Source organism: Chelon labrosus, assembly GCF_963514085.1.
Source record: "Chelon labrosus genome assembly, chromosome: 5".
Taxonomy (NCBI): Eukaryota; Metazoa; Chordata; class Actinopteri; order Mugiliformes; family Mugilidae; genus Chelon; species Chelon labrosus.
This window is the reverse complement of record NC_140341.1, coordinates 2,262,756-2,287,606: the sequence shown is the minus strand read 5'-3', so window position 1 is coordinate 2,287,606 and position 24,851 is coordinate 2,262,756. Positions and strand designations below refer to the sequence as shown.

Sequence of the window (24,851 nt, the reverse complement as noted above, 5' to 3'; positions counted from 1 at the left end):
CAGAGGGACGTGTTGGTTGTAGTCCTTATTCTATGTAACATTTTAAATGATGAGCTCAGATGTTAATATTTCCGTCATATTAATAATGTCTCCAGGTTTCTGATCAGACTGATCTTCAGATTGCTGCCGTGGCTCAGAGAAGAATCCATGTTTAACCGTCTCCCTGCGGTCTGAGCACATGTTCTGATTTGTTTGTGGAAATAAGGAAACTCCATGACCTCGTTTGGACAACTCCTGACTGTCCTCTGTCTCTCTGCTCCGTCTCAGCTGCCTTTCACATGTCTCCTTCTCCTCCGAGGACCGAAACGGACCAAACCAGCTGTGATGAGTTGGAACTAACATAAAGTTCTCTTTTATTTATTTATTTATTTTATTCTTTAGGTCTCAGATGTTTTATTTTTAGTCAGAACACGCGTCAGAGTCTCTGGACAGTAACGGGTCATTAGAGGTCATCATTCATCAGGGAAGGAGAACTGTTTGGAGGAAGAGTCTCTGTCCTCCAGTTTGTAGAACTATTGACTTGTATGTGTTGTACTGACAGGTGTTCCTATTATTGTGACATTGTAGTCAGTGGTTAAATAACAGACCCACATTAATCCAGTTTATGAGCACCACCCAGAGAGGATCAAGACCTTTCTGACACTGTTTCTGCATCAGATCAACATTAGAACAGTGTTGAAAGACGACTTAGATTAGAATGCATTCAACAGTGTACCTAATAAAGTGGCCAGTGAGTGTAAAACCAACACACGTCGAATAAAAGCAGAATATTTGAATAAACACAAACATGGACTTCTCCTCCACCTGATGCTTGTTCTTCTTTGCCTTCTTCTCTTTCTTTTTCTTCTTCTATTCCTCTACCTCCTCCTTCTTCTTCTGTTCCATTTCCAGCAGATTTAATGCTCCACTTTGTCAGTAACGCTCTGGAGACACCTTGGTCATCTTCTTCAGCGTTGGAGAAAAAGTTGGGGAAAACTTCTTCTTTTCTGTCTTCTTCTGCTTTTTCCTCCTCGTCCTCCTCCTCCTTTTTCTTCTCCTTCATCTTCTTCTCTCCCTCCTCCTTCTCATGTTTCTCTTCTTCTTCTTCCTCGTCCTTTTCCTTCTTCCTCCTCCTTTCCTCCTGCTCCTCCTTCTCTTCCTTTCCTTTTCTTCTTCTTCTACTGTTGCTATTTCCCGTAGATGTGATGCTCCTCCTCATGTACATACACGTCTCAGATCTCATCATTTGATGTAACCAGCTGTTCTGATATAGATCCAGATATAGATCATTGTGGCAGTAGCCCAGGCTTTAATAAGCCATGGGCTACACCCTAACTTGCTACAAAGACGACTAATGATAAAATACCCCTAGAGTCAGCGAGAGCAGGGGCGGAAGATGACTCAGTTTGGACTGACACGGCTTTTGACCCAGGAATGAATTTGACACCGAGTAGGCAAGGCACGTTAATGGAAGCTACTAGTTCAGATGGAGATGGAAAGAAGCAGCAGGTTTGTGTGTGTGGCTGGCAAAAGATAACAACAGTAAAGGGCCTCAGAATCCACCAAGGGAGGAAAAAGTGCTTGGCAGAGGGAACACAGGGACCCCGCATTGATAGCTACTTCTTAAGAAGTGCATTAAGTCAGTCGGTTGAAGTCCAGCGACAGGAGTTAACCCACAGTTCGCAGGACATCAGTACCCCTAATGTTGAGGCAGGTACAAGCACCGAGGCAGACAGAGAGGCCAGCCAGCCAAAAAGGGAGAAAATTAGCGGTCAGAAAGCAAGGATCAAATGGCCAGGTGCATCAGATATTAGGCAGTGGGAGGACATCAATAGTGATTTGGTTAGTGTACTAGGTAGACTTAAAAGGACGGCAGAGAGTAAGTTGGAGAAAATGGGAGATATTATTTATGGTTATGGTAAGGAAAGATTTGGTGTGGTTGAGAAACAGAAGAAACAAGAGGGACAGGTGGTTAGATTGAGGCGTCAGCAAGAGATCGATAGGCTCGTACAGGAGAGGAGACTCCTTAAGAAGCAGTGGAGGAAAGCTACAGCTGAAGAGAAGGAAGGTATTGATTGTTTACAGGCAGATGTTAGGAAGCGATTGGCAGCGTTAAGAAGGGCGGAGAACATTAGGAAAAATAGGAAAAGGAAAGAGCGAGCTAGATTAGCATTTTATAAGGACCCATTTAGGTTTGTGAAGTCACTATTTAGTAAGGAAAAGAATGGTAGCCTCACGGTACCAAGAGAGAGGCTTGAGGAGTACTTGGAGGAGGTGCATAAAGATACGGACAGGTTTAGAAAGTTGGCACTACCCTCTGATATTCCACCTATTGGTGAAATAGTTAGCCAGTGTGATGACAGCCCACTAAGGTGGAAAGAGGTTCAAGAAGTGGTACGACGTGCAAGAGCCTCTTCAGCCCCGGGACCTAATGGGGTCCCCTACCGGCTGTATAAGAGTGCACCAGATGTGCTGAGGTTCCTGTGGAAATTGATGAAAGTAGTATGGAAGAAACAGGTTATTCCCAAGGCATGGCGCAGGGCAGGGGGGATTTTTATTCCCAAAGAGAGGGACTCATTGGAAATAAGCCAGTTTAGACCAATTAGTCTGCTTAATGTTGAGGGGAAGATTTTCTTCAGTGTTGTGGCACAGAGGTTGTCCAGTTACTTGGTTAAAAACAGACTAGTTGATACGTCGGTGCAAAAGGCTGGGATCCCAGGCTTCTCTGGATGCTTAGAGCACACCAGTATGATTTGGCACCAAATTCAGTTAGCAAAGCAAGAGAAGAGAGACCTGCATGTTGTATTCTTAGACCTGGCTAATGCTTTTGGGTCAGTGCCGCATAGTTTGTTATGGGAAGCATTTGACTTCTTTAGAGTTCCAGGCAGTATAAAAAACTTAGTCAAAGCCTACTTTTTAGACATTCAACTCTGCTTTACCACAGCAGAATACACTACAGCATGGCAGCAGCTGGAGGTAGGCATCATGGCAGGGTGTACAATCTCTCCACTAGCCTTTACAATGGCAATGGAGGTTATTATTAGGGCTTCCAAATGGGTGGTAGGTGGAGAAAGGCTGCAAGGAGGGCTTCGCCTCCCCCCAATTAGGGCCTACATGGACGACATGACGACAGCAACGTCAACCGCTCCTTGTACCAGAAGATTGCTGGATAAGCTAAATAGCAACCTGCAGTGGGCTAGGATGAAAGTGAAGCCTATTAAATCTAGGAGTATTTCTATTGTTAAAGGAAAGGTAGTAGATAAGAAGTTTGTTATAAATGATGAGGTAGTTCCCACAGTGCTGGAAAAGCCAGTGAAGAGCTTGGGAAGATGGTATGATGCAAGTCTTAGTGATAAGGCGCAGTTTGAAGGGTTGAGGCAGGAAATGATTCAAGGCATTTCAAGCATAGACCGGTCAGGGCTACCAGGGAAGTTAAAATTGTGGTGCTGGCAATTTGGTTTACTGCCTCGGCTAATGTGGCCGCTGACGGTGTATGAGGTTGCCCTTTCAAAGGTAGAAAAGTTAGAAAGAATGATTAATTCATTTATCAGAAAGTGGCTTGGTGTCCCACGCTGCTTAAGTGACACAGCCTTGTATGGGAAAGGCATTCTGGAGCTCCCAGTTACCAGCCTAACAGAGGAGTTTAAGTGTGCTAAAGTTAGACTGGAAATGACTCTTACTCAGTCAAAGGATCCAGTGGTTAGGAGTGTAGCGCCTACTATTAAGACATGGAGGAAGTGGAAGGCAAAAGAGGCAGTACAGCAAGCACAGGCAGCTCTTAAACATAGAGATATCATAGGTCATGTACAGCAAGGGCGTGGAGGCCTAGGGCTGTGTGCAGGGAAACCTCTGTGGAGCAAGGCATCAGCAGTGGAAAGGAGAAAGATGGTAGTGGAAGAAGTACAGAAGCAGGAGGAAGCAGTTAGATGCTCGAAGGCAGTGTCGCAGGCTAAGCAGGGTCAGTGGGTGAACTGGGAGAGTGTGGAGAAAAGGAAGTTGAAGTGGAGAGAGCTTTGGAGCATGGAGGCTAGCAGAATTAGATTTATGTTAGGGGCTACTTATGATGTGCTGCCAACTCCCCAGAACCTAAACCAATGGGTAGGTGAGGATAATGCCTGTCCACTGTGCACTTGTGTCTGCACGCTTAGACATATTCTGACAGGTTGTAAGGTTAGTCTTTCCCAAGGACGTTATACCTGGCGTCACAACCAGGTACTGAAATGTTTAGCAGCTGCAATTGAGGAAAAACGGGTGAATTTAAATTCCATGGCCGTTAACAGAGAGAATAGATGTATTAAGTTTGTACGGGAGGGAGAAAAGGCTAGACCAGCAGGCATCAGGCATAACACGGGACAGCTAAGAGTAGGAGGAGCCTGGCAGATGAGAGCGGATTTAAATGGACAGCTGGTTATTCCAGCTGAGATAGTTAGCACTCGACTACGGCCAGATCTGCTGTTGTGGTCTGAGCCAGAGAAAGTGGTTTATTTCATAGAGCTGACTGTCCCGTGGGAAGATAGAGTTGAGGAGGCTAATGAGCGAAAAAGAGCTAAGTATGCAGAGTTAGCAGCAGATGCAGAGCAGAATGGATGGAAGGCTTATGTCCGCCCGGTAGAAGTGGGTTGCCGTGGATTTGTGGCAAAGTCGGTGATTGCTCTGCTGAGCGAGCTGGGCATACGAGGAAGGAGCCAGAGGACTGCGGTTAGCAACATGTCCCGGGCAGCAGAGAGAGCGAGCGACTGGTTATGGGTGCGCAGAAAGCATGCTAGCTGGGGAACTAGCTAAGGTAAGGAAGGCCGCATGTAGGCCTCGATTTGTTTATTACGCGATTTGTTTGTTACGTGTTTTCGGCCCGCAGCAACGGGGCGAATCACGGTAGATTTGCTTGTTTGTTACGTGGTTCAGTCCGCATCAACGGGGCGAATCACGGTAGATTTGTTTGTTTGTTACGTGGTTCAGTCCGCATCAACGGGGCGAATCACGGTAGATTTGCTTGTTTGTTACGTGGTTCAGTCCGCATCAACGGGGCGAATCACGGTAGATTTGTTTGTTTGGCTCGTGGTTCAGTCCGCATCAACGGGGCGAATCACGGTAGATTTGTTTTTGTTACGTGTTTCAGTCCGCATCAACGGGGCGAATCACGGTAGATTTGTTTGTTTGTTACGTGGTTCAGTCCGCATCAACGGGGCGAATCATGGTAGATTTGTTTGTTTGTTACGTGTTTTCGGCCCGCATCAACGGGGCGAATCATGGTAGATTTGTTTGTTTGGCTCGTGGTTCAGTCCGCATCAACGGGGCGAATCATGGTAGATTTGTTTTTGTTACGTGGTTATTAGTTACTATATTAGCTGTTGATAGACATCGAATGGTGAGGGAAACAGGGTTGTGCAGTGGCGGTGTGGAGGGGGGTGACTCCAGGACGCTGGAAATCACTGTTAAGCCTTCTCGAGGTGTCGTGGGCCTAACTTAACGAAACATCGGTGAAGGGAGGTGCCCATTTGAAAACCCCAATGACATGCTGCATACTGCTGTTGTCTTCTTGTTACGTGGTAGGTATGGTTAGCTGCTGAGCGGGCCATACAAGCCAGCAGCGTTTAGTTAATGTTTTACAATGTCTGAACTATGCTGCTCAATGGGCTTACAAGCCAGCAGCTTTTACTTAGTTTATGTAGATTATAGGTTAATTGTCATATTATATGACCATAGGTTAGGTAGGGTCTCTTAGCTGAACAGGGCCTCTAAATGTGTTTTGCCTGGGATTTTGGCACAAGGGATTATAACATCTTATCCTGTGTATTACTGAATGCCAGATGTTCCCGTCCAGCCTTTTCCTTCTTAAAGCAAACGCCACCAAGCAGATTCATCCTCGTGTGTAGTTTAGTTTTGCTCATCGGTGACTCAGATACTCAACCACAACCACTCATCCCTCGGGAAGTGGGGGGAGTGTTGGGGGGGGGGGGGGGGGGGTTCCAGCACACACTGTACTACAAGCTTCAACTCCACTTAACACTCTTTGACACACACACAGTCTTTATGTAGGTCTGCTGCAGCCATGCGTGTGATCTAACCTACATCTGCAGGGCCTCAGTTAGAAGAAAGGGGGGGGGGGGGGGGGGGGGGGGGGGTCTATATCTGTGTGGCGCTCGTTTTATTTCGTAATAATTCACATAAATCGACTGTTTTCTCAGAGCTGAGGTTTTAAATCTGCTCCACTGTTGATTAATTAAACTCAATGAGAGGAGTCTGTGGAGGGGGAAGCCCTATTTATTGACCGACCACCATCCACCAGCCCCCCACCAGCCGCCATCATCCCCCTGCAGAGTGACTTCCTGTCAGACTGAAGCTTTGACCCGTCGCTGTTTTCCCTGCAGGCGACACCAGTGACACCAAATCATTAGGAGTTTAAAAAGTAAGAGGACGTAAGAAGTCTGTATTTATATTATTTAATGCATTTATTTCCAGAGCTTCTATATTTCTCAGCAGCCTATAGTACAGACTGTATAGTTTTAAACTGATCCATCTACCAGATATATTGTGGGGGAGCTGTGGAGCAGTGGTTAGAGGTGCAGCTTAGGACCGAGGGGTCCCAGGCTGAGGTGTCCTGAGGAAGCATCCAACCAGGGAGCAGCCTTTAGAGGCTGCAGCCCACTGCTCCAACTGTTCACACTACTAACTGTACAACTAATGGGTCAAAGCAGGAAATGCATTCACCGAACCGGATGGAACCGTTAACCCTCTGGTTCATGGATGTAATTAGGTTTCTGCTAAAGAATGCATCAGGTCTGGGTTTAAAATCAACCTTCGTCTGAAACATCCTGATATTGTTTCATAAAATCCTCAGATTTTTAATGTTTTTTTTTTAAATACACACAATTTCCTTAGTTAGAAATCGAGAAGAAGAAGAAGAAGAAGAAGCTCCAACTCTGAGAGCATCGTCAGGACTGAAAGATGACGACAAAAGTAAAGACACGTGACAGAAGAGAAGAAGACGGAGGAGACAGATAACTGAAATATGTCTGCATGAACTGATACTGATCCAGTAGTCAGAGCTAGGAAGCGCTATATCAATGACATGTCCTCACAGACATAGAAACGTGTGTGTGTGTGTGTGTGTGTGTGTGTGTGTGTGTGTGTTCTCACCCATCTGCAGCTCGTTGATGGTCTCCACCAGAGACCAGTCTGGACTGTAACCACAGTGAGACTTCTCCAGCAAACTGTCCAGAACCTGCACAACAGAGACACAATAGAGACAGAGACACTTAGAGGTCAACACTCACATCATAACAGAGTAAAACAACTGTTATTAATAAGAAGAAACTATTAAAGGTATCACTGATGATGATGATGATGATGATGGTAGGTGGGGGGGGGTCGTACCTGTCTGACCGTCTGTCTCTCGTCCACCATCATGGTCTTCGAGCTCTCGTCCGATAAATGGACACGAATCACCAGCTGAGGACGAGAAGGATCATTTAGATTTAAAGACAGAAACATGGAGGTAGAAAGACAAGATGGACCATTTGGACGGAGACGATGGAGACGTGGAGACATCTTGGTCGTCTTCAAAGACTCTACACATTCAGGACATGGAGGAGGACATGGAGGAGGAGACACTACATCTACTCCTCTTCCTACTAATCACTCTACTCCCATTCTTCTCCTCCTAATTCTTCTTCTCGTCCATCTTTCTAGTTATTTCTCCACTTCTTCCTTCTTCTTCTTCTTCATATTCTTCTTTTTTCCTAATCCTCCTCCTCCTCCTTGTTCTACTATCTACTCATCTTTCTACCATCTCTTTCTCCTCCTCCTCCTCCTCGTCCTCCACCCTTTTGCTTCTTCTTCTTCTTCCTCCTTCTCCTCCTCATCTCCTTTTTTCCTCCTCCTCCTCTTCCTCTTCTTCTTTCTCCATCATCTCTTTCTTCTTCTTCTCTTCTATTTCCAGCAGATGTGTGATGCTCCTCTTCGTCAGTAAAGACGTTTTCATGTGAACTCACGTATCTGACCACGTCATTTTATATCCGGTCTCCATGGTAACGGTGTCAGTCACTGAACAGGACGATGTTGATCTGTGTAAACTCAGACACTGATATCCACAGAAACAAACGACGACATTTAACTGATCACATGTCAGAGAATATCACTTTCACTTTCATGGACACGCGCACACAAACACACAAACACACACACACTATCACACACACAAACAAACACACAAACACACACACAAACAAACACACACACAAACAAACACACAGGTAGCTGGAGTAAATAATCCAGGTTGTTAATCCCGTCTCCGTCTCTGGGATTGAGACTTAACTTGCAGCGGTCATTATGTTGAGTGCTGTGTGTGTGTGTTATAGTGTGTTAGCGTTAGTGTGTGTGTATGGGTGTGTTAGTGTGTGTTAGAGTGTGTTGACCCCAGCTGTTATTGACCAGAGACTCCAGTGTGGAGTAACACTGACCTGACCCAGAAAACAGCTGGACACGTGCCAGACACACACACACACACACACACACACGTGCTCATAGACACAAACACAAATATACACAACGCGCACTGGCCACTTCATTAGGTACACTAGTGAATGCATTATAATATAAGAGTCCTGCTCTAAATCTAGTCTCCATGAAGGTTCTGGTGTTCAGCTTTAGTCTCTAATGACTCAGAGATGTTGATTCTACTGTGTTTTCATTTTCTAGTACTACTGAACTGACAGGTGTTCCTAATATTTTGACAGTCAGTTTCAACTGAACATTAGAAGAGTCATGAAGGAGGATTTAGATGAGCATGCATTCACCGGTGTACCTAATAAACTGGCACGTGGGTGTATTTCTGCACGGCGTGCGTGAACCTGGACTCACCTTCTTCACCTGGGCCTCCTTGATCTTCTCCAGAGCGACTCGTATGTTCTCCGCCTTCAGCTTGGCCGCCTGCTCCTCCTGCAGGAAAACACACAACAGACAATAGTCAGCGAGAACAAACCAAGAGACGCACACCAACGCAGAGGACGCACAAACCTGAGGACAGACAAACCTGAAGACACACAAACCTGAGGACACACAAACCCGAGGGCACACAAACCAGAGGACACACAAACCTGATTCCTCCAGCAGGACGTCATCCTTTATGTTCTGTAGATTTGTCTCAAACTAAAACAGACAAACAATCAACACTTGTGTGTCTGCTCCACGCTGAACTAGATTTTCATCAAGCTCCAGACAGAGTCGAGGGAAAAGTGGTGAAACAAAAATGAAAGTTAGTCCAGACTGTGAGGAAGCATCTGGCCTCTCCTCCTGCTCCTCTTCATCGCCGTCATCTCTGAGACTGCTGGATTAACGCTCGGACGCTACATGTTAGCACACACTCGGCAGGATTATCCAGTCTGATGGGTTTCAGTCGGAGGAGGAGGAGGAGGAGGAGGAGGAGGGCATGTGTTCGATGCTCCGACCTGATTCAGTCCTACTCCAGCGACAGAGTCAGAGGAAACAAAAACATCTGGACGCAAAAACAGGAGCAGGAATAAAAGAAGCAGAAGAAGAAGAGAGTCTGAGTGACAGATCAGCTTATGGTTCAACTGGAAATTTACCCAGAAATCTAAACTACAAAATGCTGCCTCACGTCCTCCCTGGACGAGCGAGATAAGAGGGAATGAGTAGAGAGAGAGAGAGAGAGAGAGAGAGAGAGAGAGAGAGAGAGAGAGAGAGAGAGAGAGAGAGAGAGAGAGAGAGAGAGAGAGAGAGAGAGAGAGAGGAGGCGAAGGGGGAGGGGCATCGTTGCCGTGCCAACTTCCATGCCGAGGCACTGATCTCTTTATCTCAAGCTCCCGTTTCTCCTCCTCACGGGCTCCTCTCACTCCGTCCAACAGCTCTTCCTCTTCCTCCTCCTCCTCCTCCTCCTCCTCCTCCTCATCCTCTTCCTCCTCCTCCTCCTCTTAAATTCAGTTCAGTTTCTACTTTTTTCCAGCTCCACACACACAAACACACATCTAAGAGGATCCACGCTGTGAACCAGCGAAAGGGCAGAAAGGAATGAAGCTGATGATGATGAGGAGGAGGAAGAGGAGATTATCAGCCAATCTCCTTATCGGCATCCTCTCCCAAAGAATGCACACACTCCGGACAAATCATTAGGTACACCAGTGAACCCGTTCTAATCTAAATCCATCCGTCATGACTGTTAGACGTGATGTTGAAAGGAGGTGAATCACCTGGATGATCAGGGCGTTGGAGGAGCAGGTAAACTGGACTGAGTTGAGGAGATGATACATATTTTGGAACAAGGTCTCTGAGTTATTAGAAACTAAAGCTGAATAACAGAACCTACATTTAGAGCAGGACTGTTAAATTAGAATGCATTCACTACTGTACCTAATGAACTGGCCAGTGAGTATCTCGTAAAGAGCTCTAAACACTCAGAAATCATTTAAACGTTAAATATATAATTCATAATCATTTAATAAAGTGAATTTATATAGAAAAGGATAAATATTTAACAGTTTGACAAACACCTGCTCATAAAAATATGAATTTACAGATTTAAAATGAGTTTAAAACACGCTATGTTCTTTATAAATAAAAACTTATTAATGAAAACACGTTTTATTTTAATGTATGTAGGATAGTTAGCGTTCAAAATGGAGGAGACTGGAGAGACAGTTAGCCGCTGCTAACGCTAATGCAGAGACATTAGACTTACGTAACTCCTATTAACACAGATAAAAACAATGAATTTGACAAAAAGAAAAAGGATTAAATTTGCCAAAATATACAATTACATAACACATCATCTGTAATCTGAACTAAAACTGGGATAAAAGGTTAAAACGTAATGACGGCTAAATATTTTACTAAAAAGGTTGTGCATCAGAGGAATCTGTCTTATTTACGTGTTAGCGTTAGCATATGATGCTAAACGATACAAAAGTTAGCATCAAGTGTGTTTATCTTGTTTCACTTCCTCATATTCAGACTCATTTTATTACAACTATAATTTAACGTTAAATAACCCAGTCTAAAGCGTATTAAACTAACTCTATGTCCCAGAGGGTTCTACAGCTTTAATGTGGTCCTTTCTTATTCTTGTCATTTATTCCTAGCAGAGTTTTGCTCGCGTGGTTCAGATAAATTGTCCCCTGTCCTCTCATGTGTCCTCTGAGAGTTTGACATGCAGTCAGGTTATGTAAGATATTACAGTGAGATATCCAAAGGGCCTTTATCCTCGTACATGAGCCTCACACAGTTTAATTTCCCTTTATGTAATAAACTACACCTGTTATTGTCTCACCTGTGACCCCTGAGGTATCTGACTCTACGTTATATTAATATTCATTTATTTAAAGTAAAACATTATTATATTTTCTGCTCTTTCTACTGTTGTTATCTTCAGGTTGCTGTGTAAACATCTCTCATCTCTCATAGCGATGCTCCATGATGACTAGCATAATATTGTTGATGCTAAAGTTATCGTATTAAAGTTAAAATAGCAGCTAACGTTATCTTGGCAAAGCGAAAACATTATCTCGCTGAGGCTAATGTAGCAGCTAGCATTATCTTCTCTAGGCTAGCTTGTTTAGGCTACTGTAGGAGCAAACACGCTAATGAAGCAGCTAACTCTTCCATGCTAATGCCGTCTTGTTTTAGTTAAATTAGTGGCTAATGTTACATTCTTTTATGCTAATAAAAGCAACTGACGTGTTCAGGCTGCCATAGCAACCACAAATTATCTTCTCTATGCTAATGCTAGCTTATGACGCTCAAATGCACAAAACAGTTTATAAATTCTTTGTCTCTATTGATTGTGATGCTGTTTATTATTTTAGCTACTTTACGCTCTTTTAATATGCAGCTTGGGGACAAATAAAGTGATTTGAATCAAACTGAATTATCGAATTTAAAATAGTCGCTAACATTATGTTCTTTTAAGCTAATATAGCGACTGATGCGTTCAGGCTACCGAAGCAACCATACCTTATCACGTAAGCTAATATTGTACGTTCAAGGCAACATAGCATCTAATATTATCATGTTTAAGATTATGTAGCGTTGTCTTCTCCATGCTAATGCTAGCTTATGATGCACAAATGCACAAAACATTGCATTGTTTAGCTACTTTAAGCCCTTTTAAATTTAAAATTTGACAAATATAGTGATTTTAACTGAACTGAGTTAAAGTAGCAGCAGCTAATATTGTGTTTTCTTAGGCTAATATAGCGACTGAGGTGCCTTTCCTTATCTTTTTATGCTAATGTTGTCCTGTTTAAGAGACAGCAGCTCAATTTATCCGGTTAAGATAATGTTCTCATGTTTAGACTAATGTGGAGACTAACATATTATTTTTTTTTTAGTATAATATAGCAACTAGCATCTTTTACTTTATGTTATAATAGTAGTTATTAATTGCTTTTAGGGGCTTTTATTAAATCTTTACACATTTTAAATCCTCAACTCATTCAGATAAAATACTCTTAAATGAATCTGAGTCTTTCCAGCAGTTTTCTCGTTGCACCCCACCCCCGCAGACCGCCGCCATCTCCGTCAGATTGCAGTGCAAACGTTTCCACTCATCTCATAGATATTCAGTTGACCTACATTATGCAGCAACTAAAATTAGACTCTGCTCAGGAAAGACGCTGCTGCCTTTGAAGTTATGACGAATATGTCCCTCCTGAGCCGCCGTAGGCTCAAAAAACAGAGCGATGAGAATCATATGGAAGCAGCAGAAGTGGGCCAGCAGTCTGTGTGTGTGAGTGTGTGTGTGTGTGTGAGTGGACTGCAGTTATTGCTGAGGTGGTGGAACACTGACACAGAATGCTCGATGCAGGACGACCCAAGCAGAAGTCCATACATCCACACACACACACACACACATACAGCTGTGGGCTTAAAGCCGCTCTAATGAGTGCAGATAATTACACCCTCAGCCTAATCACTGCTGCAGGAATTAGACTGGCCCTGAAGCTCGTAATCTGCCTGGAATCTCAGGCCCCCCCTTCCCCCTTTAATCTGGGACCTCAAATTAAAACAAAGTCACGTTTTTCTTTAGTTACAATTAATTACTGTAGGAAGGGAATTGCTGCAACACATTGAGACTTGCTATCAAGATGCACAGCAGTGAAAGCTGGATTAGAAGCCGAGTGCAGTCATTTCATTTTCCAGGAATATGCGGTCTGACAAAGCGTTGCATCATTTAATAATTCAGTTGTTTTTTTTTTCCTAGATTATGTCACGCTGGTATTAAAAAAATGCATGACACCAACCTTGGTGCAGCCGCCCGAGGTTTGATTTATTTTATTCGGACACAGGTTGAGGACTGGACGTGAGAGTCTTAGTGCGGCCATTAAAAAGGCAGCCAAAGCCAAGAAATCCAAAACAAGAAAGCCCGTTGGCAGCCAGCTGCTGTGTGTGTGTGTGTGTGTGTGTGTGCACGTGTCTATTTATGATGCCACTGGGAATCACCCCTCTCTCTGCAGCAAAGAAGATTATCTCTGCAGATCTGGCACATTCCTCCAACATCCAATCGAGGAGCCTCATCCGCTTTATCATCCAATCAAATCATGACGGTGCAGATCCAATCAGAATAAAGACTTCTTACTTACTAATGCCAACACACACACACACACACACACACACACACACACACACACACACAAGCAGAAAAATAAAACTTTTCCATTGCCATTAAGAAGCCCCCAGCTTTGGCTTAAGAGCAGCAGGGATTCAAACAACCGTACACGATCAACAGCCAGACTTCTATGCACATGTGCATCAGAAATTAATTTAAAATCAGATTGATGCAACTCTCAGGCGACTGAAATAACTGATAATTAGTCGGTGGCGGAGAAGAAATAATCAAACAATCACGTTTAAAATCCACCAGCAACCAGAGACCCAATCTGAGCTGAACAACAACAACAACAGCAACAGCAACGTGTGGAAGCTAGTCCCATTATCTGCATTGATCGGTGTTAGCCAGTACTAGCCTCATCTGCTAAGCTCCATTACTGCTGCTGGCTGAACTCCAAACACTCATTACTACACAGAACAAACCAAGGCTACTTAACCACTTGCCCTCAGATCACTGCTGCACACACACACACTTCACAAACCTGATGTATTAGAAACCAGCAATGCTAGTAAATGGCTCCTTAGCTCAATGCTACATACAAAATAAGAAAAACAGAGCATCATTTCTATATATAATCACATTTTTTCCATCTATCTTATAAAAAAAGACGAACTTGGAAAAGTTGGAGAAGCATATAACCAACTGTAAATGTTGCAGCTTGCATAATTTTGTAATATTCTTCTTAAGATAGCATAGCTGCTAAAATAGTGTGGAATAGGCTAACGTGGCAGCTACCATGACCTAGGCTACTGTAATACTGTTGATGCTGACCTAATTTTATTTGACTACAGGCAGACACACAAACACTTTTATCTAATGCTGTCTTATTCAAGTTGTTGTAGTGAGGCTAATGCAGCGTAGCAGCTAAAATTATATTGTTTTGGCTAATAGCGGCTAATTTTATTTCTTTTAGGTGAATACAGCTACTAAGATTGTCTTGTTCAGGCAGCCATAGTAGCAACACTAACCAACACTATCTTGTTTATTCAAATGTTGCCTCATTTTAAGGTAACATATCAGCTAAGCTAACTAGCTTAAGATTTAGGCTAACAGAGCAGCTAACATTATATATTTTCGGGCTAACACAGCAGCTCATGTCTCGTTTAGACTGGTGTTATCTTGTTTAGGTAAACACAACAGCTAACATCATCTTCCTAAAGTAATATAAAAACAATAGAAGCTACTAGTGATGTACCGAAAGGAAAATTCTTGGCCGAAACCGAAAACCAAAAATGAACGCGGACATGTCTGTGCTGGCTGCGTTTTTTGCTTGCGTCATCACAACATTCTGTTTTGGCCGCGTTGTTTCGGCGATAAAAGTCTTTCAGGCGAAAACGATGACTGACTTGATTTCTTCTTAGAGGAAAAATCTTTGACAGATGTTTTCCCAGGATCTCTGTTCAGCTGATTTTAGCTAATGAAAGCAGACACAGAAGTGTTGACTGTTACTTACCTGTGCTCTGTTAACATGAACAGTCCCAACATCCCAAATATTTCATCACAAACAGTGAAACAGTTTCATTGCACAGGATGTCCACGACATAAAGTTAATCTGACAAATATCACACACAGCACACATGCAGTCAGGAGCAGTTTGCTTTCATTCATGCCAGTTTTTTCATCATTTACAAAAGCAAACCAGACTGAAAGCAAATCAATTCTGAATCATCCCTGAAACGAACATCGCCAGAGGTTTCGTGTCATGTAGCGGCATCACAGACTGTATGAAAGAAAGTGGCGTAGCTTCCACAGTACTGATGCTAACATAGCTGCTAACATGATCTTGTTTAGGCCAAACTCAGAGGACTTAAAAAAGTCAATAAAGTAATAAGTGACGTCTCAGTGGCTACGTCCATCTTTTAAATACAGTTTATGGCACGTCCTCAGTTTACACACAGACTGTATGCAGCATAGTGGCACAATTAAAGACGGGGGAACTGTACGACGGCGTACAGGACGTCAACAAACACAACGACCGCTCGTCTTCAGCAGTACAGAGAGGGGGAAGGTGAAAAGAGGGAGGGACAGTGAAACAACATGCATGTTTATTCGCTCATGCTTCAAGACGTGAAGGAGAGGTGGGATGCAGACATGCGACAGGAAGGAGAAGGGGAAGCGTGCAGAAGTCCTGACCTTGGTGAGCAGGTGGGAAGGTTTTCCTGCTATGTTTCTCAGAATCAGAGAGGTTTCCCTGTCCAGATAGGGGTGCTTTAAAGAGAGAGACAGACAGAGAGACAGAGAGAGAGGGTGTCTGTGAATGAATCTGGTGATTGATTGACTGATTGATTGGATGTGACAGTTTAGCAGAAAGCTGTGGTGGTGAAGCAGAGATCAGCAGCAGAAAATATCTAAAACATCACTGATGGTAGAAACCTGTGGAGGAGAACTGAACAGATTAAACAGATTCATCAACATGATCACATACATGTGTTCACCTCACAACATCCATAGAGCTTTAATGATGAAGAGGCTCTGATGATGAGGAGCATCACATCTACTGGGAACGGGACAGAAGGAGAAGGAGGAGGAGGAAGGTGAGGAGGAGAAGAGAAGAGTAAGAGGGGAAGAAGAAAACGAAGAAGGAGAAGAAGAACAAGAAGGAGAAAGATGGAGCAGGAGAAGAAGATGAAGACGAAGACGCAGATGAAGAAGGAGAAGAAGAAGGGAGGAAAAGAGAAGATTAAGAGGGGAGGAAGAAATAGAGGAGGTGAAGGAAAAGTAGGAGGGGAAGAAGGAGAAGGAGGAGAAGGGGCAAGATGGGGAGTTAATAAGAGGAAAATAAGAAGATGGAGGAGAACAAGAAGGACATGGAGGAGAAAGTAGAAGAAGCAGAAGAAGAGGAGGAGAAGAAGATGAAGACGCAGACGAAGAAGGAGGCGAAGAAAAGAAGAAGGAGGAGGAAGAGAAGAAGAAGAAGAGGAAAAGAAGAAGGAGGAAGAGAAGAAGAAAAGAAGAAGAAGGAGTAGGAGGAAGAGGAGAACAAGAAGAAAAGAAGGAGGAGGAAGAGAAGAACAAGAACAAAAGAAGAAGAAGCAGGAGGAAGAAGATGAAGCAGGAGAAAAATAATGGGGAAGAGGAGGGTGAGATGAAAAAGAAGGAGGAGTAGATGTATGTCCTCCTCCTCCATGTCCTCCTCCATGTCCTCCTCCTCCATGTCCTCCTCCATGTCCTGAATGTGTAGAGTCTTAGAAGACGACCAAGATGTCTCCACGTCTCCATCATCTCTGTCCACATTGATTCCATCTTGGTTCATCTTGTTTCTCTACCTCCATGTTTCTGTTCCTCCTGGAAACTCCTCACCTGATGATGATTAGTGAAGGTTACCATGGTTACCACCACCACCACTTCTACTCCTCATCCATCAGGAGGAGGTTCTAGTCTGAGGAACATCTACTGAAATCAAGTTCTGTGTAAGTTTCTGGTTCCATCATTGAAGCATGACTCTACTGTAGACTCAGATTAAAGTCAGCTGTTAACATCTCTCTGAGAAATAATGGTTAAATAATTCAAAGAGAAACGAGTGTAGAGTCACCAGCGCTGAAGGGTTCAGAGGCAGAGGGAGCGTGAGGCTGGACAGCAGAACATAGAAACAGTGTTTTACTCCAGACAGACGTTTATTAATCATTCATCAGCTGAATTATTCACCGTTTTACTCCCGTTTACCGACAATGTGACCGCGGCAAACAGACCTGAGCCACATCTGTGGCACCGGGAGATTTCTATAATCCTACAAGCAGCGAGTCACTGGCTCATCCTGAGTTTTCTTTTCTCATCTGATTCACTGTGTTTCATAACAACAGATTCAATTATCCCTCAGATTTAAGTGACACCTGCACCGAATCTGTCCTGACACCTTTAATTATGTCCACACTTCATCCTCGGACACCGTCTCTCTCCTAGAAACCATTTTACAGAAAGCTGTACATCTGTCTTGATAACCACAGATTAAAAAAAAGAATATTTAGGTCAAACACACACACAAATACACAAATACACAAAAACGAGAGCGATTACACTCGGCTTGTCCCTCACGGCCGAGAGATGACCGACCACATCGAGTGTGTTGATCCCCTCCAGTCATCATGAAGACAGACTCTACAGAGGTAGAGCAGTGTTTATAGAGACTTTGTGAACTAGACTCTGAGGCTGTGACTTTAATTATTCGTTGAAGATGAACAGATCTTCATAAACGAGTAGTTACTGATCGATGTGTAGTGACTAAACTCAGTTATTTATCAGACTTTATGAGGTCTGTGGTTCCATGGTGTAACGGTTAGCACTCTGGACTCTGAATCCAGCGATCCGAGTTCAAATCTCGGTGGTGGAACCTCTACGTTTTTGGTGTTCAGTCTTTTCTGGACTGTGAGGTCACAGGTTTGATTCCCTCCGTCCTTGGCTCAAGTGTGCTCATTTACACACTATACTTTACGCTAGCTTTGATTGCTGCTAGCTCGTCCCACGTGAGCTCCGACTCCTTTGCCATGTGACAAACACTGATCTCAGACCTGGTATTAAAATTCGACCTGAGCAACTTGATCTCACCTGTCCATCTTTTAAGTCCATGTGTCTCCACCTGGTCTTAATATAAATGTGTCTCCACCTGGTCTTAATATAAATGTGTCTCCACATGCGTCCCCAGCCAGCACTTGAGATCTGATCTCAGTTTGTGTGTCTGTAAATCAGCAGCGCCATCATGTGGTCAGTAGAATATTGTACCAGCTGCTGTCTCTAATGGATCTCTACCTACCGCTGGATCAGAACCATCAACAGCTGCTGGTTGACTTGGAGACATGATCCAGATGTTGGAACAAGATGGAAAGACTCTCACATGTTAAGATCTGATTTATTTTAGAGACAAAGACTCAGATTAGACCTGAACCCTGGAAGCTTTTAATGTGACCCAGGACTCATTGTGTGTTCACACTACCAAAGGAAGGAGGTCACATGTGTCCCAGACCACCTCCACATGTGGACTGACACCAGATCAGTGTTCACACCTGGACTTAAAGCTGGTCAGGTGAGATCAGGTTGTCTAGGATGGATGTTAGTGTGAGCTCTAGACAGGTCCTAAGGTGTTAAGTCAGTGTTTTTTGGAGTCCAGTCTCTTTTTACTTTACGTCGTCAGGATGCCGTGTACGAGAATAACCCAAAAACAAACAAGCATTAACTGTGATCTGAGAGCTTATATCTGACAAAACCTCTCCTCTCCAGGGGAGTTCAGTGGGGATTTAGAGAATCTGGTTATTTTTACTGCCCTTAATAGACAAGCAGAGGAGAGGAGGACTGCAGCAGTCCCAGTTTCTAATGAGCTGGACTCGTGGGATCAGCGCTCTGGGCCAAAAACACTCCAGCACATCCTTTCTTCTCATCCTCTTCTTTGTCTCGGCCTTTTCTTTGACCTTCTACTTCATCTTCTGTAGACGTTTGCTGACTCACTCTCGTCTTATTATTCTAATTTTATTCATTCCTCTTCACTCTCCCTCTCTCTTTATCCATCCATCTCCCTCTTTCCATCGCAGGCCTCTCAGATGGAGTGGAGCTGTAACCCAGTTTCCCTCCTCACCGAGCAGGGTTTGTGTTGAAAGATGCTAACCGCTAACAGGGTTAGCAGGCGAGGGACTGACGGCCCTGCTAAATGTTGAAACCTGGTCCCAGAACACGTATGACGAGATGTTTGGTTGAGAAGAAACCCTGCAGCTGCTAAAGCAGATTCACTCGTACATTAATCTCTTTATAGAAAGTTGTTCTGAGTCATTTTTCCTGCCCATTAGATCCGCTTCATGCCTGATGTTCATCATCAGCTTTAATCGTCAGCTGTAATCCTGCTCAGTGGACAGGCGCTGCTCAAAGCCTGAATAATGAAATTAGCAGCGAGTGATGGAACCTCGGTTCATGACAATGATTCCTGATCTGATGAAGGTTCTCTGCAGCGTCAGCACTGATCTGATGAGGATCTATTCAGCCCTCAGCAGTTAATCCATGCATTAGAGATGGAACCTTCACTAATCAACATTAGGTGAGGAGTAGAGGCTGTGGTGGTGGTAACCATGGTAACCTTCACTAATCAACATCAGGGGAGGAGTTTCCAGGAGGAACAGAAACATGGAGGTAGAACAACAAGATGAACCAAGATGGAATCAATGTGGACAGAGACGATGGAGACGTGGAGACATCTTGGTCGTCTTCTAAGACTCTAGACATTCAGGACATGGAGGAGGACATGGAGCAGGACATACACTATATTACCAAAAGTATTCGCTCACCTGCCTTTACTCATTCTATGAACTGAAGTGCCATCCCATTCCTAACTCATAGAATTCAATATGATGTCGGTCCACCTTTTGCAGCTATTACAGCTTCAACTCTTCTGGGAAGACTGTCCACAAGGTTGAGGAGAGTGTTTATAGGAATTTTTGACCATTCTTCCAAAAGCGCATTGGTGAGGTCACACACTGATGTTGGTCGAGAAGGCCTGGCTCTCAGTCTCCGCTCTAATTCATCCCAAAGGTGTTCTATCGGGTTCAGGTCAGGACTCTGTGCAGGCCAGTCAAGTTCATCCACACCAGACTCTGTCATCCACGTCTTTATGGACCTTGCTTTGTGCACTGGTGCACAGTCATGTTGGAAGAGGAAGGGGCCCGCTCCAAACTGTTCCCACAAGGTTGGGAGCATGGAATTGTCCAAAATGTTTTGGTATCCTGAAGCATTCAATGTTCCTTTCACTGGAACTAAGGGGCCAAGCCCAGCTCCTGAAAAACAACCCCATACCATAATTCCTCCTCCACCAAATTTCACAGTTGGCACAATGCAATCTGAAATGTACCGTTCTCCTGGCAACCTCCAAACCCAGACTCGTCCATCAGATTGCCAGATGGTAAAGCGTGATTCATCACTCCAGAGAACGCGTCTCCACTGCTCTAGAGGCCAGTGGCGGCGTGCTTTACACCATTGCATCCGACGCCTTGCATTGCACTTGGTGATGTGTGGCTTGGCTGCAGCTGCTCGGCCATGGAAACCCATTCCATGAAGCTCTCTGCGTACTGTACTTGGGCTAATCTGAAGGTCACATGAAGTTTGTAGCTCTGTAGCAATTGACTGTGCAGAAAGTCGGCGACCTCTTTGCACTATGCGCTTCAGCATCCGCTGACCCCTCTCCGTCACTTTACGTGGCCTACCACTTCGTGGCTGAGTTGCTGTTTTTCCCAAACGCTTCCATTTTGTTATAATAGAGCTGACAGTTGACTGTGGAATATTTAGGAGTGAGGAAATTTCACGACTGGATTTGTTGCACAAGTGGCATCCTATGACAGTTCCACGCTGGAATTCACTGAGCTCCTGAGAGCGGCCCATTCTTTCACAAATGTCTTGTTTCACAGTCTGCATGCCTGAGTGCTTGAATTTATACACCTGGGGCCAGGCCAAGTGATTAGAACACCTGATTCTGATCATTTGAATGGGTGAGCGAATACTTTTGGTAATATAGTGTATGTCTACTACTTCTTCTTCTTTCTCCTTCAACTCCTACTCTCCTCCTCTACCTCTTTGTTCTTGTTCTCCTCCTAGTCCTAGTTCTACTCCTTTTATCTTCTCCCTCCACCCTCTACTTGTTGATCTACTTCTTCTACTCCTTTCTCATCCCCCTCCTCCTGCATCTTTTCCTCCTCTTCCTCCTCTTTCTCATTCTTCCTCTTCTCTTCTACTCAGGACCGGAAAAACTCATTGTTCTCCTCCTTCTCCATCTTATTCTCTTCTCTTTACTTCTTCTTCTCTTCTTCATCTTAACTCTTCACCCTCTTTTCTCCACTCCCATTCTTCTACCCTCTCCTCCTTCTCCACCTTTCTCCACTTACTCCTCTTCTCCACATTCTTCCTTTCTCCTTCTTCCACCATCTCCTCCTACCCCTCCTCTTGCTTCCTCTTCTTCATTTTCCAATTCTACTCCTCTCTGGAGGACTGGAGAAAAAGATGGAGGAAACACTTATTGTTCTCCTCCTTCTCCATCTTGTTCTCTTCCCTTTACTCCTTCGTCTCTTCTTCCTCCTAACTCTTCATCTTCAACTCCCATTCTTCTATCATCTCCCTCCTTCTCCTCCTTTTCATCTACTCTTTTCTTCTTCATATTATTTTATTCTCCTTCTTCTACTATCTAATCCTCCCCGTCCTCTTGCTTCTTCTTCCTTTTTCTTTTACTTCTCCTCTTCCACCGTCTACTTCACTTTTAACTATTCATCCTCTTTTCTCAACTCCGTCCCATTCTCCTCCTCCTCCTCCTCCTCTTCCTCCTCCTCCTCCTCCTCTTCCTCCTCCTCCTCCTCCTCTTCTATTTCCAGGTAGAAGTGATGCTCCTCTACAGTGATTTGATGTTCTGATGTAAACACATGTGTGTGATCACATCATCTGATTTCATCTCCATGGAAACAGTGAACAGTCCCAGACATCATACCTCTGTGATGTGAGGGCCTTGACCGGCCCCGCCAGCGGAGGGCGCCACCGACAACTGCTGGCCATCGCACTCGGAGCGGAGGACGCTGTCCAGCGAGTCCATGGAGGACGCAGAGTTGACGGAAACCCCGGAGGCCGAGGTGACGGAGGAGCGGGAGGAGTGGACGATCGAGCGCGCCTGGAGGGACACGATGAGACAAAATTATTTATTATAAACTTACATCTTTTTAAATAAAAAAATAATATTTAATTTAGTTAATTCATGATTTAGTGTCCTGTGTAAAACTTGGAGGAAGAACAAGAACAAGCTTCACCTCGTGCTCGCTGACCGTCCCGACCGATCCCGTGCGTCGATGTTGGCGTTGAGAGGATCCCGGCCGCCGTATCGACGCTGACGTGTAGGAGGAGGCGGAGCTTAGTGAGTGGGAGGAGGTCTGACGAGCGGCTTCGTCCATGCTGAGAGATGCCTGAAGAACACAGGTAGTTTATAAATGACAGAGGCAACGCTCGATGAATTAAATCTAAAAATAAAATATTCAAAACTGATGATATCTGCTGAATACTGACCTGATCCTCGTCGACCAAATGAATTATTTTAAAGCCAGGTAAGACAAGGACACAGCTAAACATCATCTCTTCTAAATGAATAAACTTGTCGTCACATATTTTATTTCAGTCTAACACTAATCACATGTCGCCTGCACACACCTTCTCCAGCTGAGCCGTGATGTCGTCCAGACTGAAGTTGGAGGCCAGGGCCGGTCGGCCATGTTGTCCGCTGGGAGCTCTGATAGTGCCGGCCGGCGACGCTCTGGTGCTGCTGCTGTTACTGCTCGCCCCGCTGCTACCGCCTCCGCCTCCGCCTCCACTGACACTGTTACTACCTCCACCTCCACTGCTGCTGCTCCCTGCTGGCTGCTGCCGGCTGCTACGTCCAGCTGGAGGCTTCTGTCGGACCTGGAGGCAAAAACACACAGAATAGGAAGAGGAATTAACTGGGAGGCTAGGAAGAGCTACTCTTAGCCGGGAAGCTAGGAAGAGGTATTGTTAGTTGGGAGGCTAGGAAGCGCTACTATTCAAAGTGGGGCTAGGATGCTAAGAAGAGCTACTGTTAGCTATGAATCTAGGAAGCTAGGAAGAGCTACTCTTAGCCGGGAGGCTAGGATGCAAGGGAGAGCTACTGTTAGCCAGGAAGCTAGGATGCTAGGATGAGCTACTGTTAGCTGGGAGGCTAGGAAGCAAGGGAGAGGTCTACCATTTATTCATTCCAGATCATTATGTTTTAGTTGTAGAAATATTTGAATGTTCAGATATCGATCGTCAAAATATCGACCACCAGCTTCCTGTGTCACAACCCCAAAACTAAACCTCGTCACAGGCAGTCAGCTCAGACTTAACCCGTCACACAGAATATTTTGTGACTGACGGTTGGTCTGAATTCTCTCCGTTGAGCTACCAGACTCTGGGTCTGATCAGAACTGAAGACCTGGGTCTGGTGTGGTGTTTTCGTACCTTGGTGTCGGTCAGCCCCAGACGGGCCAGGCTGCCGGCGCTGTTGGGTTTGGTGTTGATGGTGCTCAGCTCCTGCTCGATGGAGCAGAGGTCGGCCATGAGGGCGTCCAGATCCACGTTCTCCCCCTGATTCAGTGCCTCTGCAGAGAGACATGAGAGACATGAGAGACATGAGAGACATGAGAGACATGGAGAAGACACCGTCAGACTGTGTTTGAACTCTAGAGATGTGTCGGACCGTTGATGTTGTAGATGGAGAATCTGTAGGAGAAGTTGGCCATGTTGGTCTCTTGTCTGAGGGGAGCTTTCTGCTGAGGGGGGCGCTCCGGGCGCCCGTCATCCAGACTCTGAATAATCAGAAGGAGAATTAAAACACTTGTTCTAAAATAATCCTCCATGGAATGTGGAGCTGTTGCAGATCAGCTGAGTGGTACCTGGGTCAGTTTGTCCAGCTCTCCCAGCCAGGCTCCAAACATCTTATCCAGGTCCTGGTCCTCCTTGTCGCTGTCCTCCTCTTCCTCCTCCTCTTCCTCCCTGACCTCCACCTCCTCGTCTGACAGCTGATCCATCTGAAAGAGGAGAAAGTGTTGAGAGACTGTGATCTCTCAGCTCCACCTAGTGGCCGGTGGTCAGCACTACACTCCTCCAGCTCCTTGAGGCCTTTTAAACATTAAGACAGTTTAAAAGAAAACGGATTTAGAGACAACAATGAAACTTATTAAATGTGTGCAGATGTTTCTAGAAAAGCAGAAAAGCAGATTTAAGTGCTATCTCAGAAAGTTAAGACATTTGAAGTTGGAGGATTAGTTCATGTCGTTCCAGAGCAAAAACAAATGTCCTGAAATCAACTCCCCTTGATATTCACAGGCCCAACAGAACAAATATAAAGCATTTAATAGAAGGCTCTAAAACCCAGTGAGCATCTTTTATCCATCCAGGGAATAAAGCACAACCACGTTTTTATTTTCCTTGACCCTTTGTCTTCAAAAAAGTCAAAGAAGAAGAAGGAGACTCTGACTCTAAAACACACTGCTTAAAAAACAAAAACTAAATAAAGCATTAAAATGAGGGACATATGACTTAAAATAATCAAAATGATCTGCTATGATCTATGATCTGGTCTCAAAGAACCCACATCTCAAAATGATTGTTTTCAGACTAAAAACAAGCAGATTTGTGCTCCATTTCAGATATTTCATCTTGGTTAGATTTCAGCGAGAGGAGCCAGAGAGGGAGATCCAGGGGAAAGGTCACCAGAGAGTTTGATCTGTGATTAATGACAGTAATAACTGGTCTT

The 24,851-nt window shown here is 44.5% G+C and overlaps 1 protein-coding gene across 1 annotated transcript in view; it reads right to left on the bottom strand.

Moving 5' to 3' along the window:
* The window catches only part of LOC311488404 (ras-associated and pleckstrin homology domains-containing protein 1-like), a 64,478-nt gene that overhangs the window by 9,691 nt on the left and 29,936 nt on the right, over positions 1-24,851 (bottom strand). The window contains 10 exon segments of the mRNA XM_084545072.1: positions 7,117-7,201; positions 7,354-7,428; positions 8,839-8,916; positions 15,734-15,808; positions 22,044-22,220; positions 22,357-22,509; positions 22,751-22,999; positions 23,555-23,694; positions 23,793-23,901; positions 23,989-24,123. Of these exon segments, the coding sequence (XP_084401198.1) occupies positions 7,117-7,201; positions 7,354-7,428; positions 8,839-8,916; positions 15,734-15,808; positions 22,044-22,220; positions 22,357-22,509; positions 22,751-22,999; positions 23,555-23,694; positions 23,793-23,901; positions 23,989-24,123 (1,276 nt within the window).